We start from the raw sequence: 21,711 nt of genomic DNA, 5'->3' as shown, positions 1-21,711 counted from the left end.
TTTCAGTTATTATTTCATATTACTTTGGTTGTCTGATAACAGAAATATTAAATCAAAACAATGGAAACAGTTTTGTTGAGAACTTGGCTGCATCAAATGACAGTATGTGGACACCTAGAGGCAAACAAATGTAATAATAAATGTAGATTTTGCATGTTCAGAAGAAGTGAGCTGCCCTGTCCTGCAAATAATGTAAACAGGCTTGTGTAAGTAAATTGCTTAGTGCTAAGAACGAGAAGTAATGGGAACCTGGTGTTTCTATGTTCTTTTTTTTTTCATGTGTCTAATAGACATAAACAAGTTATTTGAAAAACATCTACCTTTGAAACAAGTTAGTCTAGTCAAGTATGGTTTCACTGATAATAAACACATATTTGCTTAAAGCAACCATATTTGTCCATGCCAATGTTGATTAGAGTATTAAAAACATTAAAAGGTGTTAATTTAAGGTACATTTAGAACAGATAAAAATGTGCGATTAATCGCGAGTTAACTCAAGACAACCATGCGATTAATCGCGATTAAATTTTTTAATCGATTGACAGCCCTACAATTTATATAATTTTTTATCTTTACACAGAATACACCCAGAGCTAGACAAGACGAGCATTTAAGGTTAAAAAGTATATAAATTGTATTTTATTTTTTAGAAAATAACCAATTGTTTTGCTAGATAAAACCCTTATTCCTCTGCTGGTATCGTTTAGAGCCCTGCTGCATTTTGGAAGTTCAAACTCGGGGGGCACCATAGAAGTCCATTATATGGAGAGAAATCCTGAAATGTTTTCCTCAAAAAACATAATTTCCTTACGACTGAAGAAAGAAAGAAATGAACATCTTGGATGACAAAGGGGTTGAGTACATTATCTGTAAATTTTTGTTCTGAAAGTGAACTACTCCTTTAACTCTGTTGTCTTTAGAACTGCTGTTTCCATAGTTGAATTTTCATAAATTATTCTGCAGTTTTTTCTTGTTCATCACTGTGAAGCTGCTTTGGCACAATCTGTAAATGTAGCACTATACTAATCAAGGTGACTTGACTAAACAATCTGAATGCATGTGTATCCCATCATGACCAGGTCCAGGAGGGAATAATGCAGCTGCTGGTATAGCCCAGTCTCAGTCTCGAGCAATGATTGCTGCTGCTGCCCGCCGCAGAGACAGCAGTCATAACGAACTCTACTACGAGGAGGCAGAGCATGAGAGACGTGTACGCAAACGCAGGGCGAGGTGAGAGAACTTTGGTTTAGAGATTTAAAAATATATTTTGCAAATAATTTTACTTGTAAGGAATAACAATAATACTTTAAAATAGGGAACACATGTTCACTATTAACTAAAAGTTTTCCCTCAGTAAACTGCTAATTTGCTGCTTATTAAGATAGTTGTTAAATTTAAGTATTGGGTAATAAGGCATTAATGCATGCTTTATAAACTAAAATAAATACTAATAAACAGCAAATATGCTAGTAATATGTATGTTAATAAGCAAATAGTAGTGGAAATTGGTCCTCAAAATAAACTGCTAACAGAATAAATTATCTGTAAAGGTTGAACCTTTTTGAGCAATTTAAGATGGAGAGATAAGCTTAATATGACATTCAGTAGAAACTTGAAATATGCACAAATGAATCATCATAGAAATAGATTCTCAGCATGAAATGGGATCATTTCTAATAGGGATTAAGACAAAAGATTGGATTACACAGTCTCTAGAGCAGAGGTTCTCGTATGTTTGATGGTTCTACATTCTACTAGTAGAAGAGCAGTACATTTTTGTCCCCCTGTTCGAATCTGACGCACATGAGAATGTGAGTTTGCATAAGCACTTAACATAACGGGAAGAAGATTGAGTAGAATAAACTGCACAATCATTCCCACATATATTGTCAACACTAGATTTAAAGGATTAGTTCCAGGGTGCGAATTACGGGGGGGTTTGGGGGTGTCTGACCCCCCTAATTAATGCTTTATCCCCCCTGAAGGACATAAACACAAGATGTAGGGGGGGTCTTCCTTTTAAATAGTGGTAAATAGTTCGCACTGATCTGTATCTTAAATATTACTCATAGTAAAAATAGTAAATTAATATAAATATAAAATTAACCTTTGACCACCCCTATAATGGTTCATACCAATCGCCCCAGCAGCCTAAGCGGGAAAATTCAGTCTGCTGTATAGGAAGCCTACCGATAGACACGGTGAGTGTTCAAGACACCTTTTCTTGTAATACGAGTTTATATAGGCCTACTATATATTCTATACTTTTCAAACATTGCCTAAAAGTAAAATAAAATTAGACCACCCATCACTTATGTTTTGTATTTGTAATAGACTATATCGTCTATGCTCGGAAGTTAAACAGTGAGAGTAAACGCGATCTTTCATAATCATCAATCTATCAGTCAAATAGGGATGTGAACTTCTTACCCAGCGCTTTATGTAATATAATTAAACACGAATTTGGTTCACTGAAGCGTAACGTTACATACGTACAAAATCAACTATAAAAAGCTGACCCCCCCCCCCCCGATTGTCAAGGTATAATTCGCACACTGATTAGTTCACTTTCAGAACAAAAATTTACAGATAATGTACTCACCCCCTTGTCAACCAAGATGTTCATGTCTTTCTTTAGTCATGAAGAAATTATGTTTTTTGAGGAAAACATTTCAGAATTTCTCTCCATATAATGGATATGTATGGTGCCCCCAAGTTTGAACTTCCAAAATGCAGTTTAAATACAGCTTCAAAGGGCTCTAAACAATCGCAGCCGAGGAAGAAGGGTCTTATCTAGTGAAACGATCTGTTATTTTCTAAACAAATTGATGACTGAAGAAAGACATGAACATCTTGGATGACAAGGGGGTGAGTACATTATCTGTAAATTTTTGTTCTAATTTTGTGAACTAATTATTTAAATGTGAACATGATTTAAGAACTACACTAAAAAAAACTGATGTAAGATTAATTTTGAAATATTTAAATTCAGAAATTGCTAATATATTTTTTACAAATAATTACAATGAATTTTTTATTTTACTGTGTAAAGTGTAAGCATTCTTCAGTTTACAGTGCCCCACACTTTGGGAACCACTGCTCTAGAGAACTGAAAGATTGTGAAATGAAAAATGTTAGATCTGGACTGTGTGACGACACTCTTTCCTTCACAGGCTGGTGGTGGCAGTGGAGGAGGCATTTACACACATCCGTCGCATGCAAGAGGAGGAGCAGAAGACGGCACCTAGTGATGTGATGGACCCACGTGAAGCAGCTCAAGCCATCTTCCCTTCCATGGCCCGAGCACTGCAGAAATACCTCCGCACCACCAGACAACAGCACCTCCACAGCATGGAGAGCATACAGCAGCACTTGGCCTTCTGCATCACAAATAACATGACACCCAAGGTGAGAGGCCACTGACAGTGAGAATAAAAGTGAAAAAAGTGCTTTTTATCGCAAAATATTTGCAGTCAGGGTGATCATGTATAATCTCTAAGCAGTTTATTTTACAATAAAGACTGGTAGGAAGGCAGCCAGGCATATCCGAATGTGTCATATCCTTTATGAGATGCTTTCATCTGATCGATTTTTGAAGGCAGCATTAATGTGTCCTTCGCAGTCTATGATCTCCCACAATACTGCGCATTCTTTCCCTTAACAGTTGAACATATAAATAAAGATGGTGTCCGAAATTTATCGCCAAACCTTTTAGATCCAGTTATAGACATTAAGTGTATTTAATTATTATGTGAGTGCTACAAGAGACTTAAAACTAGAAAAATATACAGCTTTGCTCATATAATGCAGAAATATTCGATAGCACTATGCCATGATTGAGCAGAATCTAGGATGCAAAATGTTTTGATTAAGACTGATATAATGTGCTAGGTTTCAGAACAAGTCAGTGGAACTTTTAATGGAGTGTTTCAGTGTTGTTGTATGTTAGTTAAATGTTTGCTTGACTCATTATCAAGCTCTCCTTAACTGAATGCAAGTAATGCTAGGTGCTGTATATTTTGTTTTTTTGTTTCTCAGGCATTTCTGGAGAGTTATCTGACCACAGGTCCTACATTGCAGTATGGAAAGGACCGCTGGCTTGCCAGACAATGGACCCTTATCAGTGAAGCGTCAGTTACCAGTGGTCTGAAAGATGGGACCGTTTTTCTGCTCAAATGCATTGACTTTAACCTAGTGGTCACTACCAAAAAGATACCATATATTCAGCTTGCTGAAGAATTCATCGACCCAAAGTCACACAAGTTTGTCCTTCGACTGCAGTCTGAGACTTCAGTTTAAAGATTTTTTTTTTCTTCATTTTCTTTTTTTCAATTTTTTCTCAGCAAAAACTTATTTTCCTCTGGGATGTATTTTTATTTGACTTTCAAATAATATATATATATATATCAAATATTTCAGTATATTCCTTTTTGCTTTATCAGTTTGTTTTGTTTGTGCTTACATGTTAACACATTTGCAGTCAAACCTATATTAGATAAGTGGAGGTTATGGAGGTTGAATACAATTATTGAAGACTACTTATCAATGTTTGTAAAATACAAAAACAGCAGAGGATGGAGGATAGTGGGTGCAATTAAATATTTTTCAATGGACCACAGAGAGATGGATGGACTCAAATGGGCACATTTTCTCTGCCTCACTACTCTTTATAAAGACTCTAGGAATGTAATCTTCAGACTTTCTGCAAGATCCACCATAGTGCAGTTGGAGCTGCACAGATGAGACTTTGAGAAACATTGCCAATTACTGTATCATTATGGCAACAGGTTTTCACGTTGTAAGGTTCACAAGCACATCATCTCAGCCAAATGACCTTCTACTACTGTAAATGCACATCAGAACTTTCCAGTGCACATTTTTAACAAACTTTTTCTGCTTATAAGTCTTTGTTTTCTAATGTCTGATGATATAAAGAGTGTGTGTGTGTGTGTGTGTGTGTGTGTGTGTGTGTGTGAGAGAGAGAGAGAGAGAGAGAGAGAGAGAGAGAGAGAGAGACATTGCTCAATCAATACAGTGATCCACGTACAAATTTTGTTCAATTTTTTGATCAGACGTAATGCTTTTACATAATCATTTCTCTCATTAGCCAATGTTGGACTTGTGAAGATTGTATCGTTTTTGGATGAGAGATGACAAATTAACAAAAACAACAAAAATCACAATCTTTTCTTAAGCATTAAGGTAAATGTTCAAACTAGACACATTTTATAGCACACTATAAAATTATGCATACTGTTTAGTAAATGTCAAAGAACTGGCCCTCATTTCTAAAAAGTCAAAATTATGAAAAAGTATGTCAAACTTTTTAATCTCATAATTGTGATTTCTAATTATAAGATAAAAAGTCATAATTATGAGATTTAAAAAATATATTATGAAATGAAATTATGAGGAAATAAATTAAGTTAAAATTAATAATTATGGCATGAAAAGCTTTGGTGAGATATAATGGATAAGAATACAGTTAAGCTAATGATGCTTAAGCGTACTGTTATGACTTTGCTTTGTGGCACAATTCTTCTTTTATTTATTTATGTATTTTTTTCCTCATGGCAATCAGAAATATGATCACTAAAACCATATGCCTAAATCCCAGATCTCTTTGAATAAAGAGGTGCTTGGCCTGTACCCTGCATGTCATATATTTTAGGAGGTGCTCTTTACGGCAGACTGTAGGGAGTTGTAATTGGACATGGACTCAATTTGAGCTGTTCAGATGAGTAGAGATGATGTGTGATCTCTTGTGTCCTGTCCTGTTTCTTTTTCTATGCCTCACAGCAGTGTAGCTATAAAAACTGTCATGAACGGCTCATGAGAATGTCATTTAGGTCTATGAAATTAAAGAATGTCCCCTCAGAGAACTGGGATGTTTTGTATACCAATGTTGAGATACTGCTGAGAAACAACTGACTGGTTATGACCATTGGTTATTTTACCTGGATTTAGAATGTTGTTGCTGTCAGCCCTTGTTAAGGACAGCAAAATTGGTTTTAAACAAAAATGGGGTTTTTTTCAGAGTGGGGAATTATCACAAGATAAAGTGTTCAAGTAACATGTCATATTTATGCATAACAAATAGAAATTGTATTTTCTTTTATTTTGAAACATAAGACTGCTTGAAATCTATATCAGTTAAAGAGATAATTTACCCAAAAATCTAAATTTCAAACTTGTTTGACTTTCTTTTTTCTAAAGAACAAACATACAAAAGGTATGTGAAGCAGTGTTTGTGACCAAACAGTTTTGGTTTCCATTGACTTCCATTATATGCGTAACAGAAACACTGAAAAATTTCTCCAAATATCTTCTTTTGTGGTACACAGAAGAAAGTCTGTTCATACAAGTTTGATGAAAGGATGTAATTTTTCTTCACTTTACATTTTTCTGTCATTGGAAGAATGAACCATCACAGCACCCTCTTGAGGGGGAAAATGGATGTGTTAACATTGTCATTGACCTGTTTTTTTGTTTTGTTTTTTCATGTAGACTGGCATTTAAAGTTACACTTTTTATTGTGGGTTTTTATCATGGGTTATTATTAGTCTTCACTTGTCCCTTATTCTATATTCCAATGTTATCAAATGCTATTTTTTTGCTAAAACTTTTATAATAAGACGTTTTTTAAGACAATGATGTGGACTGAGTTACTTTATATAAACCACTCATAATGTGACTGTGCCTCTGCTTTTACACAGTGTGTATGTATGTATTAAGTCATTCACAATTTACAACTCACATCTCACTTGCCGAAGGCCACTGTTTGTATGCCTGATTTTGCTATAACACATGCTTCAAAGCTCACATCAAACATTTGAATAAAACAGACATTTTTAATAACACTGAAATTCATCTGTAACTTTTCTTACTGCTAAGTACTTGTTGAGGTTGTTAAACTATATGCATTTTTGATCACATGACAACAACTATACTTTGATCTTTTGTTCTGAACTAGTTCATGAGCTTATTGCTCATGTGGGCCAGATTATAAATATTCATTCCTTCTGATTGCGAATAATGAAAGTGTAAACCAATCAGCAATGTCACGCTCTAAATTTAGAGTGTACTTCTAATCCTGTGAGACACTGTACAGTATGTGCAAACACATGCCATGGCAGTAAATTACTCAAGAAGCCTTTCAATGAGGTACAGAGGTAAAGCTGCAGTTTGAAACTTGCCACACTGGATTTTCACCTTAGCTTTGCTAGAGATTGGCTGCCCTCAAAGGTCACATCAGTCATGTGGTTGGTCTGGTTCAAATGGGCGAGTCATATGGGTATGAGTCATATGGGCGGCATCTGGATCATGTCATAAATCTGGTTGGAAAGAGCATCCATATTGAGGTGAAGGTAATTGAGGACGAGTGTGAGTGTTCTGCATTCCAGTTTAATCGCTTAGTCTGATGGTGCACAGATGTAGTTCTTACTGAATTAAATTACTTTGTGGCTCTGTCTGTAGATGTGGCTCTGTCTGTTCCGCCACTGTTTATATACTGCTGAGTTAATGATGTTAAATAAGTTAGACATAAATGTGTAGCTACGTAAACACTTTAACATAGCTACAGTTGTGCTCATAAGTTTACATACCCCTTGCAGAATTTTAATATTTTAACAAATTAAAAAGTATTTAATTTGTTAGTTAGTACTGCATGTAAGCATGCAATTTGTTAGTTAGTACTGTCCTGAATCAGCTGTTTCACATAACAGATGTTTATATATACTCCACAAGACACAATAACTGAATTTATAAAAAATGACTCAAGTTTACATACCCTTGTATCTTAATACTATGTGTTGTTTCCTGGATGATCCACAAGTGTTTTTGTGTTTTGTGATAGTTGGTCATGAGTCCCTTGTTAGTCTTGAGCAGTCAACAGCAACTGCCTGTTGTTCTTCAGAAAAATCCTCCAGCTCATGCATATTCTTTGGTTTTCCAGCATCTTCTGTATATTTGAACTCTTTCCAAAAGTGAGTGTATGATTTTGAGATCCATCTTTTCACACTGAGGACAAATGAGGAACTCATAACTATTACAAAAGATAAAAAACATTTACTGATACTTAAGAAGGCAACACAATACAATACATAAAGAACTGGGGGGCTTTTTGAACGTTTAAATGCGTCTTCAAACAATCCCAAACGCGGATGTAAACGATCACAGCCGAAGAAGAAGGGTCTTATCTAGCAATTTTTTTTACTTACAATGTATATCATTTTTAACCTCAAACGCTCGTCTTGTCTTACTCTGCCTGAGCTCTGTTTCTTCCAGTTCAACACAGTTAGGATATGTTGAAAACTCCCATCTCATTTTCTCCCTCAACTTCAAAATAAACCTGCATCGTTGTTTTACCTTTTTTGTTAAGGGTGTTTGATCTTCTTTGCATGTTCACTTTGCAAACACTGGGTTGGTACTTCTGCAGCGATGTAGGATAATTTTGAAATTATTTTTGAAGTTGAGGGAGAAAATAAGATGGGAGTGTTTCAACATACCCTAACTGTCGTGAACTGGAAAAAACAGAGTTCAGGCAAAGCAAAGAAAATACAAGCACTTGAGGTTAAAAAGTAAATAAATTGTAATTTAAAAAAAAAAAATAATAAGACCCTTCTTCCTCCGCTGGGATCGTTTACAACCGCATTTGGCATCGTTTGAAGCCGCATTTAAACAGCATTTTGGAAGTTCAAACTCAGGGCACCATAGAAGTCCACTATATGGAGAAAAATCCTAAAATGTTTTCCTCAAAAAATATAATTTCTTTATGACTGAAGAAAGAAAGACATGAACATCTTGGATAACAAGGGGGTGAGTACACTGGGTTCTGGGAAGGGTTCAAATATGCAGAAGATGCTGGAAAACTGAAGAATGTGCAGGAACTAGAGGATTTTTCTGAAGAAAAATGACAGTTGAACTGCTCAGGACAAACAAGGGACTCATGAACAACCATCACAAAACATGAAAACAGTCGTGGATCATCCAGGAAATTACACACAGTATTAAGGCTAAGTTTACACAACAACAATGTAGTCACATTCAAGTCGGATTCAAGGGTGTAAACTTTTGAACAGGGTCATTTTTATAAATTCAGTTATTATTTTGTAGATTATATATAAACATCTCATGTATGAAATAGCCTATATTCAGTACAGTACTAAGTAAAAAAAAAATGCAATTATCATGTTCCCTTTTATTTTGATAAAATTATTAACATATTTTTTAAATTCTGCAAAGGGTATGTAAACTTTTGAGCACAACTGTATCTAAATAGAGACGATTCATAGTCTTCTGATATTTTTATACATAGCTATTAATACTATAATTTAATCCAAACAGAAAACGTCCTGTATTTGTATATATTGTTTTTACAAATTAGGGTAAATGCTGGATGCCACCAAAAGGAAATGTAATCACATTAAGATCACTTCTAGATATACACTACCGGTCAAAAGTTTGGGGTCAGTAAGAGTTGTAATGTTTTTAAAGAAAGTCTCTTATGCTCATCAGTGCTGCATTCATTTAATCAAAAATATAGAAAAAAAACTGTAATATTGCGAAATATTATTACAATATAAAATAATGGTTTCTATTGTAATACACTTTAAAATTTAATGTATTCCTGTGATGCAAAGCTGAATTTTCATCAGCCATTGCTTCAGTCTTAAGTGTCACATGATCCTTCAGAAATCATTCTAATATACTGATTTATTATTAGAATGATCTATATTGGACCTATATTGTATTATATATTGCAACAGTTGCCCTGCAAAGTATTTATTTAGAAATTGTGATATTTTTTCTCTTTGATGAATAAAAAAAAGAAAGAACTCAAAAGATCTGCTCAAAAGAACAGCATTTATTCAAAATATAAATATTTTCTAACAATGTAAGTATTTGCTATCACTTTTTTAATCAATTTAACACACCCTTGGTGAATAAAAGTATTAATTTCTTTCAAAAAAAAAGAAGAAGAAGAAAAATTTACTGACCCCAAACTTTTGACCGGTAGTGTATGTCCCTCAAACATAATTAAGTATACAGGTATAAACCAATGTTAATACAAACTGACTATATAACAGTATAATATTTTGTGTTCTTTATTGAACATGTTGATACATCTTAAGTGTCCCAAAAAAAAACACAAGTAATAATACAGAACACCCTATTTCTTGCAGCCATATTACAGTTCCACTCATATACAGTTCCAGCACCAGAATTATAATAGGTCATTATGTGTTTTTGCATTTTGCATTATCACTTCTCTTGCTGGCAATGCCGACAGTTCTATAGTAAATCAAGTAAACTCTGCAATTAATAAACCATCAGTCATTAAAATGAATAAAATCAATACAAACTCTGGAAAGATCTGTGGTTATAGTTTTTTCTGTATACCACTTAATCATCATCATCATCACCATAATGGTCTTCATCGCTACTATCATCATCATCAATATCATCGTCGTCGTTGTCGTCGTCATCATCATCGTCATCATCATCATCATCATCATCCTCAGTGTTGACCTTTCCAGAGAGAACATCCTCTATCCAGTCCTCCAGCTCCTCTGCTGATGGTAGGGCTTCATCATTAGGCATGTTCAACCACACACTGTCAGCCTGGTTAGAGCACACACACAAATTTGTGTAGCAATGTTATTCTGTATATTATTTTATTGTAAAAGTAAAAAAAAAAATGCTTAAACGTGATGAAATGGTTATTTGAAGCTTTCACTTAAAAGGGTGTGATGTAACATACATCTCAATGTAGTATAAAGATATTCTTTTAAATGAAAGTGTTTTAACAAAGTGATGAAAGTGAGGATAGAAAGAATAGAATAACATCACAACCATCTTACATCAGTCACATTCACCACACCAATCTGGGGTCTGAAAAGGTCCACCTTAAAGGTTTTCTCCCAGTATGTAGTTAACTGCAGAAAAATTAACCATTACAACATTGTTAAAGTGTTTCAATTCAGACATAGAAACACTGTGTAGCAATTGGTGGAATATTGTCTCACCAGAGGAAATTCATCAGGATCAATCCAAACTATGCTGAGATCTGGGTTTTTAGTATTGTCCCTTGCAACCTCCTTTAGAATTTCCAGGAATTCATAACCGTCTATGAAATGAAAAAGAAATAAGCACAAATTAAATGCTATTAAGACAATCCTTCTGCGCTATACTAAATCTAATCTTGGTGATGCAGTAAGAATTTTCAGCTGCTTGTTTTCTGTTGTAAGGAATTGAAAACCTGGATCCTCCTCCTCAGCAAAGGCAACAATGTGGATTCCATCCATGTCATCCTCCTGTTGATTGAACAGAGACAGATCACTTGAAGCAAACCAGCTGTCATTTAACTGACAGTTAACATTCAATAGGCCTACAGACATTCCCACAGTCCAGTCTTGCTCACCCAAGTTTCAAACATGTCCTCAGCGCGAAGCTTTCTCAGAGTGGGCCTGAGTGAAGATCAAACACTCTGTTTTTAGAATAAAAATTGCATCATTGGCAATGGCAAAGTTCTGAGGATTCCACTAATATCACCTTCTGTGTTGATTGACAAAATCCACTATCTCATCCTCTGAGTTGGGTTTGCCAGGAATGGTAACAGGCTCATCCATGAAGGGCTCATAGAAATCAATTTCATTCATTTTTAGAGTCAGCTGTTTAGCCACCTGCAGCATGAACAGTTACAAAATGCAGCCAATTCATAATAATTTTTTAGCAAAGACAGAGAACACACAAGTATCCTCTCACTCTTGTGCTTATAAATACACATTCTTGTATACCAAAATAACATATCTCATGGTTTCATTCTTGTTATCATAAAGGAATAGACTGTACGCACCCCTTTGTCAAAAGTGGCAAAAAACTTCACATAAGGTTGGAACTTCTCTGCGGTCACCTGAAAGGCCTTATAATCTGAGAAATAAAAAGAAAGTAAGAAAAATCTTAGACCAATTAGGCAGCATTTAATAGTTAGTGGGGTTATCCCAGCACATGGTTAACACTCCCCCATTTTTTTCTCCAATTAAATGAATATAGCCTATATTTTAGACTGATAATGTGTTTTTTTTTTCCATATTTTGTATTTTTTAGGGTACTAAATAATTTTTATGGAATAGTAATTAATTTATTACCCGTTAACCACTTTTTGAGCCTAGACCTGAAAATGAAATTTCCGACTTACAGGGTTAGTTCACCCAAAAATTTAAATTAGACCATTATTTACTCATTCTCCAGGCATTCTTGGTGTACATGATTTCCTTCTTTCAGATGAATATAATCGGACTTATTAAAAATGATCCTGGCACTTCCGAGCTTTGTAATAGCATTGGCAAGTGTTTCAATAGTCCAAAACAAGTGCAATAAAGTGCATCCCTCCATAATAAAAAGTGCCTCACACGGCTCCAGGGGTGAATAAAGGCATCCTCCTCCTGTAGTGAATCGATGCGTTTGTGTAAGAAAAATATCCATATTTAAAACATCACTTTAATAGCTTGCGCCAACTGGTCGTACAAGGAAACCATTCCGGGTGTATGACATAGGACGTTAGCGTCAAGCTTGTGCCAATGAGTCTCGCAAAAAACAATGTTCGTTTACAGGAGGAAAGATGCAAAGTTTTCTTATATGTGACCCTGGAGCACAAAACCAGTCTTAAGTCGCTGGGGTATGTTTGTAGCAATAGCCAAAAATACATTGCATGGGTCAAAATTATTGATTTTTCTTTTATGCCAAAAATCATTAGGAAATTAAGTAAAGATCATGTTCCATGAATATTTTTTGTAAAATTCCTACTGTAAACATATCAAAATGTAATTTTTGATTAGTAATATGCATTGTTAAGAACCTAATTTGGACAACTTTAAAGGTGATTTTCTCAGTATTTTGATTTTTTTGCATCCTCAGATTCCAGATTTTCAAATAGATGTATCTCAGCCAAATATTGTCCAATCCTAACAAACCATACATCAATAAAAAGCTTATTTATTGAGCTTTCATATGAAGTAACCTTATGACTGGTTTTGTGGTCCAGGGTCACATATTAGCAAAGGAAAACCAGTCTCCTCTTGGTTCGAAATATTATGTCATCCAGCCAGTTGCCGAAAACTAGATTAAAGTGATTATTACGTTTTGAATATGAATATTTTTCTTACACAACCGCGTCGATTCGCTACAGGAGGCCTTTATTCATCCCCCGGTGCCATGTGAGGCACTTTTTATTATGGATGGATGTTTTTTATTGGACTTGTTTTGGACTGTTACAGAGAAACACCTGCCCATGCCATTATAAAGTTTGGAAGTGCCAGGATCAGTGTAGATTTGACAGGAAGCTAGTGGGACATAGAGAGGGCCATATGTTGGCGTGCTGCCCACAAGGCTATTGGTGCCAACAATTTGGTCTCTTTTTAAAGAAGACAATTGGAAGACACTTTTAGTGAAAGAAAGCTATATAAGTTTATTGGGTAACACTTTAGATTACAATCCGCAAATAACTACGTAAGTAAACTGAATTTACGGTATATGTTTCTGTAATTATAGTCTACCTATATAGAACAAACATGTAGGTATATGGGAACAATATGTTAAATATGGGGGGGTAACAAACCAGGTATGCAACCTGCGAAGAACTACATAAGTATACTGAATTTACGGTGTACGTTTCTGTAATTATAGTGTACCTATTAAAGTACGTATGTGTAGGTATAAGAGAACAATAGGCTGTTACATTTTGGTTATTCGGGGTAACAACCAGATATGTAACCTGCAAAGAATTGCGTTACGGTGTTTGTTTTGTATTTATATTGTATCTACGTGTAAGTATAAGGGAACAATATAGCAAGCGGATATACAAATAATTTATAATGGAATTACTTAAAAACTTAACAAGTACCTATTCTATTAAATCGTACGTTTTGTGTATCTATACGTAAGATTTTTAAAATTACTGGGAAAATATACTCTTGTTCCATGTAGTTACAGGGTAAGTGTGCCATCTGCGGGTTGTAAATTAAAGTGGTGATTGTTACCCCCTTGTTCAACGAAGTTACAGGGTAGGTACAATACATAAACACACAATCTGATATCCTTGACTCTGAAACCTTTATTTAAAAAAACAACCTATTTCAAAATACATTTGCAATATATAAAAATATTTTATAGTCGCTAATCCCACTCATACCTCTAAACCTAACTATCTCTGTACAGTAATAAAAATATGAAAGACAGGAAAGTGCAATCACAATCATTTATTTATTGCAAAAATGCCAACAGCCGTAAGTAACCAAAAAGTAATTCAAATGACAATGCGTTTGCAGCCGCATTCCTCTCTGGCGGAATACAGTGGTTTGAGGTGCAGTAGGATGAGAGCAGAATTTAAACTGTTAATCGCTGAAAATATCATCCAGATTATTGTCGATCCACTCCTCGAAGGCGCCCGCGCATCATTCCAACATATCTCACCAGAAACACGGCATGTCGTAATCTGTGACGAATGCAGGCGAGAGCCAACGGGCGAATTCCAAACGGCTATTTTGCGCCCTTCAAGGGCACTTCTAGAAGGGGACGCCATTTGTAGGGACGTTCCAAACGAAAGTGAGTAACTTAATCCCTTCACGAAGGGCCCTTCCAGAAGGCCGTTAGCGAAGGGAACATTCCATGGTCACTTCACGGAAGTGATTTCCGTTAGTGATCACGTTTGCGCAGCGTTGTCAAGGTAACATTTCGTCAGTCATTCCCTTCGCCAAGGGAGTTCCAAATGGTTAAAAGAGACAGAAATGCCCTACTCCCTTAAAAGAACTCACTTCAGAGGGATCTGCCCTTCGGAGGGAGTAGGGCGTAGGGATGCGCACTTCCATTTGGAATTTGCCCAACGTCCGATTTTCCTGTCGCAAAATGCACTTTACCATGGGTTTATGGCTGTTGCTGCTGGACTCGCGCCTACTTATACTATGCCCTAAAAGTATGTGCTCTTTTTGTGACGAAAAAGTACATACTTTTGAGTATGTAGCAGAATAGTAGGCAAGTTTTGGGACATACTACTTTGTCATAACTGTCTTTAACGGATGCTCTGTTGCTTATGCTGCGTTCCAGACAACCCGTAACCCGTGTTTTTCCGACCTTCTACCAGTGAAAGTGCACTGGAACGGCAGTCAAACCCGTGACTTCCCACTCGTGAACTCGTACTAGATCAATGTACTCCCAGTTACGAGTTCTGACGTAACATAGCCCGCGAAACAACAAAGTCAGCCCTAATGGGTGCGGTGTTTATGCAAGTGGCACACGGTGGAAAAATAGAGCTTAGGACAATATAACGTTGCAATCAAATAAATAATAATAATAATAATTCATAAATGTGCCCAGGCAGTTTGGCGTGACTTGCCTGGAACGCTACAAAGTCGTGAGTCGTGGTTTGAAGTGGTGATTTACCAGTTAAAAAACCTGCCTGGAACGCAGCATTAGTTAACTTACCTGAATCTTGTCACTGTTTAAACTGCAATGTCAATCATCACAGTTAACATTATCTACATTTCGTTTAATTTAATTTCCTAACGTATTAGAGAGAAATGAAGAGGCACGTTCTTTCACGAGTCTTTCATGCTTTTGCGTTTGCATAATTATGCATTTAAACGTTAATGACCAAACCTATCATTATAAAAGTTCATAATGTTGCTGCACATGAAATATAACGCGGATAACATAAAAAAAATCTTTCATCAGGTTACACATTGATAATTTATCACTCAAACCTCTTTCTCTCTACCTGTCCGTTGGTCGAGCATATCCTCCATGTTTGTAGTTTTTTAACACTTTTTATGCGTGTTTGTAGTTCTAATCGAATCCTCGTTCACCGCATAGATATATATACGTAGATACCCCATTGGACCGCTCCAAGCACGTAGATGCGTCCGCCATTTTGGAACGGTCCACTTGACTTCATTCACCATAGGTTCGCAGACCAACTGCTGTTCAGGACTGTGGCATTTCAAATATTCAGTGATTACTATGGTGATTTACATAGATCTATGGGTGAATGACGTCAAGTGGACCGCTGCAAAATGGCGGACGGCTTACGTATAAAGGCCCATTGAAACAGTCACTAATGAGGCATCTACGTATATATATCTATGGTTCACCGGCGCAAGATTTTAGCCGTTAGAGTGTGCATTGATCCGCACTTCGAATTCCGAAGTTAAGTAGTAGACCATCCGGGACTCTTTGGAATACTTTTTTGAACATACTACGATTTGGAACGTCTATTTTCGAATACTATTTAGGACGGATAGTATGCGAATTGGGACGCAGCATCGCTGTTCGGGATGGAGATGAAGATCGCCGGATAAAGGCTTGAATTTGGGTCTGGTCCTGGCAAATCGTATGGATGCTTGTTAGTCACAGCATGTCAGAGAAAACGCCTTTTGTAACGTTAATATTAACTTACTTGAATGGCTAAACGATTGCAGAAATGTTTATTTTAAGATTTAAAGTGTAGTCTTGATAACATTATGTAGACCTATTCTTGGAAAAGAGCTGGCAGCAGAAATCACAGAACAAAATGAAATGTTATAATTTCATAATAGGTAAACGTTAAACGTTAGATGATGTAAATACGTCAGTGTCTGTAAAAACTTAAGTAAATGTACGTTTTGTAGAACCACATTTGACGTAAAATACATACGAATAATGAGGTCACGTTGCTGTATTGTACCTACCCTGTAATTTCGTTGAACAAGAGGGTAACAATCGCCACTTTAATTTACAACCCGCAGATGTCGCACTTACCCTGTAATTATATGAAACAAGAGTATACTTTATAGATACGCCAAACGTACGATTTAAGCCTGGCACAGCACAGCAATAACACCGTAACTGGTTTGCTTACGCAGTTTTTTGCAGGTTGCATATCTGGTTGTTATGCCTAATTACCAAAACGTAACATGTTCTCTTATACCTACAAGTAAGTTCTTTAATAAGTACACTATAATTACAGAAACGTACATCGTAATTTCAGTATGCTTATGTAGTTCTTTGCAGGTTGCATATCTGGGTTGTTACCCCCTTATTAACCAAATTTAACATATTGTTCCCTTATACCTACATGTTCGTTCTATGTAGGTACACTATAACTACAAAAACATACACCATAAATTCAGTTTTGTAATCTAAAGCGTTACCGTTTATTGTTATGAAAAATGTAAAAGAATATACATATTTTATGAGATATTTATGTATATAACAAAACATGTTTTACTCTGAAACTGCAAGAAAACCAAAGCCATAAATGTGTGTTTGTGTTTAAGTGTTTGTGTTGTGCTTCAAATTTGAGGTTGATCTCAAAAAAATGGTCTTCTTTTTTTCTTTTTCTTTTTTTTTAAGCTTAAAAAAATGATCTTCAATAAAATTTTGTTTGGGCCCAGTATCAAACGTTTCCAGGTCTCCAGCTCTGTCCCCTGGCTACACCTCAGGTCTCCTAGCCCTGGACACCACCTTGGTCCTCTGACCCTTTGGCTCACCCTTGGCTTCCCGCCTCTGTTGGACTTATGTTAAAATCAAGTGGACACGCCTTTTATGGGGGGGGGGGGGGGGTGATGTCACAGTAAATCACATTTTGGTCTAAGTTTGAGTTGGATTTTGAGTTGGTTTTTTACACTTTCCTTTTTTCTTTGTTCGATTTTTCGCATTCCGGGGGGCCACAATGGACTGTGGGGCCCAATGCACTGGTTTGCGTGGTGCCTAAACACACTACTAATTAGAGCATAGCCACAAAATCATAATTTTACATGCAGCATTTATTCGGAAGCAAAAAGACCACTTACGTTCAGACTCTTCGCCCTTAAAGTAGCCAATAAGTCGTATGTCTTCATCCATTCGCTCAAAGGCACGTTGTTCCATGGGATTACTGATCAGCTCCACTGGGTCCTCCAGCAGCTAAAGGATGATGTGAAACACACACAGCATGGAAAATTAACTACAAAATGAAGCCCAAAATATTATTTATATGTAAAAATATATAACATAAATGAAATAAAAATGTAATTGTATTTAATATTGCTTAATCAGCTTTAATACATTCATTTACTAAAACTAATCATATAAGGTAATTGTGTAGAAATGACTCTTTAAAGTAACAATTGCAGGTTAACACTTTTGCAGTGAGAGAGCCATGTTAGTAGGATCCATAAACTCAAAGATTTTTAAACAGTAAAACATATCAGAAAGCACAACCACAGTATATGCACAAAATTGTTTAGCCTAAACTTTGTTTAAAATTATATTCATGCAATAAGTAACTTTAAAATACAATAATACTGTTCCAGAACTTAAATCTTATTATACATTTGTGCTGTTTTTGAAGAAGTATGATCTCTGCTAAGAAATCACAAAAGTCAGCTGCTGCCAGAGCCGACACTTATCCAGCCCAGCAAATTTCACTCACATCCAGCAGAAATTCAACCAATGTATCTGCAGAGAGCTCTCCATCAAACTCAATCACTCTTTCATCCTTAAACACATAGATGCTTCCTTCCTCCTCCAGACCTAATAGACAAACATCAAATGTTTCAGTGAGGATGTTGTGTGTCAAATCTCAAAACAATACCATAACATATTAGTTGTTTGTTATTGAAACATAATGTAAGAAAACTTTATTTTCTAAAAAGCAATTAATTAGCACAATGACCCATTGGAACAAAACCACTTACCAAGCTTTTTGGCAACCTTAGCATCTTTATGTGAGTCTACCAATCCAAAACCAATATCCTTGTCTTCAAGAACTTGAGCAGCAAGCTGGTGATGCATGAAAGAGACACATCAGTACATTAATAGTGTGAGGAATATATACAAAACTGTTGTCTATAATATTTTTATTTTATTTTATTAGTTTATTTAACAGGGACAATGCAGTATAACATTGCTACAATTTCATGCAGCCGATGGTCTACATATAGGCTTCTAGCCAAAGGCTAATTTGCAGCCCCAGTCCCTGGTTAGGCTTAGCCCTGATAAAATATACATATAATACAAAACCAAATAAAATAAAATGGAATAAACAGCTGAGACTCTGTACAACCATCAGTGTTCACACATCTGCTTTTGTTTGAACCACTTTTTCAGTTTTGTTTGAAAAATATTCCACTGTGTCTGCAATTTCCATAACAATGTACCTTGAACTGAAAATGTAAATTGTGCAAATTTAGTTTTTCTCTGTGGTGCTATACAGTTCTGTGTAGTTGCACCTCTTGTAGTGATCCCCTTACTACTCTGTTTTGATATTAATGTGCATATAACTTTTGGCGCAAGATTATTTAAACATTTAAAAAACATTTTAATAAGAGATGAATTTATACAATTTTCAAAACTAAGCAAACTATGTTTTTGTAAAATATTACAGTGATGCCATCTGGTTGGTTTCTTATCCAAAACCTTTAGTGTTTGTTTATATAAGGATCTAACAGGTTTAATAGTCAGTAATTCAGTCTAGAACAACACTTCCACATTATATCTAAGGAGTTCCATATAATATATGGCCGATATCTGCTTAGTCAAATCTATATTTGGTCAACTCTGTTATCATTAGCAGACCCAGAATTATTTGTGGAGCCTTTGTCAGCCCCCAAATCAGGTCAGTCTTTACACTAAATTGCACATCAGGTACTGTCTAGACACAGAAAGCAGATGTACACTCTGACACTGTGATGCAGTCAATTGTAACTCTATACTAAATTTTATGGAGCAAACATATAAAACCATTTTTTAAATTTTTAGGTTATAGTATTTCACTCAGTTGCTTATCCTGAAGATCTAGTATTTTCAAGCATATTTTTTAAGTTAATGATTTCCAACCAGGGGGTACTTATGCAGGTTGCAGAGATCACTTAGGTTTAAAAAAAAGGGTGTTAATAAACTAAAACTGGGTCAATGACAAACAGTTAGTGTCCAAAAAAAAAGAAGATAAAATATTTAAAAATGCACTGTAAATGCATGTGCCAAGTTGGTATAAATGTAATGTTTGTATCATACTAAAAACTAGTATAGTTTTAAATAAAAATATAATTAAGTTATGTACCTTACATGACCATCAAGTAAAAACTGATACATATTTTTCATACACCTTGAAAACACATTTGAACCATTCTGAGTTTTGCTATATATTTTTTAAAAAGGTAAAAATATTGAACTAACCTGAACTAACTTTGTCATGTCAGAAAATTTGAAACTACAAGATATTTTAAGATACTTCTTGACTTCGACACAGATGGTATTCAGGGGTCTTCTCTAATTTACTGTTTTATATATTAAATCAAATCATCAAATCAATAAATAATTAAGGCTCAAGCATTTATTTTAAATCTAAAATGGATTTAAAATTAATAATAAAAAATCCTGCCAGTTTTCAAATGCTGTGAGTACAATGTGAGACCTCCTCCCACCAGAAAAATGTTCATTATAATACATTTGATGGTCTGTTCAAAAAGTATGTAATAAATTCCTCAGTCGCCTCTTTCTCCCAATGATTTCTTACCTCCAGAACCATCTCCCTCATTTGAAAATGCTGCTGGAGCTCCTTATCTGAAGGCAGGGGTTCGTGAAACAGCAAACACATCATGTCATACTTCTTTAATGCCTTCTTATAGTTCCTCTCATTGATATTAAGAACTCTGTCCTTGCCATCAAAACTGGGAAATTCCAGACCCTCCTCTGCAAAAGAGTACCGGAGAAAATACATGCAAGAAACCAAAATAAGCCAGATGGACAGCATAATAGCAATGATTAAACAGGTGAATGAAAAGAAATGTCTGATGGAAAGAGTCCAGGTAAGATCCTGCAGGACACTGAGACTCAATGTGTAATTCTTCAGCACTAAAAAAACATTGTATGCTCTCTTCCTCACTCTACCACATTTCCTCTTCCCAACAATTAGGCAAAGACATGATAGGATAAGACATTTGATAGACATTCCAATGAGTATTCCCCTGGTGAATTTAGGCCTCTTTTAGTGACCCAGTCATTTAAAAGCTAAAATTAAATCATGATCTGAAGAAAAGGAGGACAGACCATAGGGAATGACAGTACAAGTCTCTCAACATGTAGATGATAATCATTGTGGAGAAAAAAAAATTAAAATATAGGTCACCTGACCACTTGACAAAGAGTCCTATGTACCTATAGTTAGGGTACACTCTCAGAAAAAAAAAGGTACCAAAAGCTGTCTCTGCTACACATTTGTATCTTATTTACCCTAAAATGTGCAGAAGTGTGCATATTTGTACCTTTCAAAAAGGTACCATCCTAGTTTTTTTCTGAGCGTATAACAAGAATATAGGGTTAACCCTGGGAACAAACTGGCAGAAGAACTGACATCTTGAATGAAATATTATAAAGGTCATACTGTATAAAGAATTTAGATGGTGGGTGCCAGCTTAGAGTAAAATGGAAGACGATAGCAAATGGAGTACAGAGATGCACTTTGCAAAGAAAAAAGATATATACATAAATGTTACATATAATAAGAGCATAATTAAACAAGAAATGAAGAGCAGATGGCAAAAACAATGGGAGTAAGATATAACATGTAGATAGTTTTATAGCATTCAAATAATTCATAGCATTAAAGCATTCAAAAAAGTTTTTTATTATTAATTAAAGTCATTTAGAACAACTAAAGGGGTTCTAACTACATTAGCTGTTCTAAATTCACTGTAA

The 21,711-nt window shown here is 35.4% G+C and overlaps 2 protein-coding genes across 2 annotated transcripts; one reads left to right on the top strand and one right to left on the bottom strand.

The window, feature by feature from the left end:
- The first annotated feature begins 793 nt into the window (after positions 1-793).
- LOC141337373 (vang-like protein 1) lies at positions 794-4,355 on the top strand. The gene is made up of 3 exons (XM_073843183.1): positions 794-1,230; positions 3,174-3,408; positions 4,039-4,355. The coding sequence occupies exons 1-3, from the start codon at positions 1,133-1,135 to the stop codon at positions 4,297-4,299; spliced, it is 594 nt and encodes a 197-aa protein (XP_073699284.1). The 5' UTR covers positions 794-1,132; the 3' UTR covers positions 4,300-4,355.
- A 5,490-nt stretch (positions 4,356-9,845) lies between these two features.
- Positions 9,846-20,893, bottom strand: LOC141337361 (calsequestrin-2-like). Its single transcript, XM_073843166.1, has 11 exons — positions 20,531-20,893; positions 18,711-18,795; positions 18,446-18,546; positions 17,826-17,937; positions 11,858-11,931; positions 11,554-11,684; positions 11,423-11,468; positions 11,261-11,315; positions 11,028-11,128; positions 10,863-10,937; positions 9,846-10,623 (listed from the first exon to the last, which is right to left on the bottom strand). The coding sequence occupies exons 1-11, from the start codon at positions 20,765-20,767 to the stop codon at positions 10,405-10,407; spliced, it is 1,236 nt and encodes a 411-aa protein (XP_073699267.1). The 5' UTR covers positions 20,768-20,893; the 3' UTR covers positions 9,846-10,404.
- Positions 20,894-21,711: the final 818 nt, after the last annotated feature.

This window comes from Garra rufa, chromosome 6 (assembly GCF_049309525.1).
Source record: "Garra rufa chromosome 6, GarRuf1.0, whole genome shotgun sequence".
NCBI classification, from domain to species: Eukaryota; Metazoa; Chordata; class Actinopteri; order Cypriniformes; family Cyprinidae; genus Garra; species Garra rufa.
Note: the sequence above shows the minus strand (reverse complement) of the source record. Positions and strands in the feature narration are given on the sequence as shown.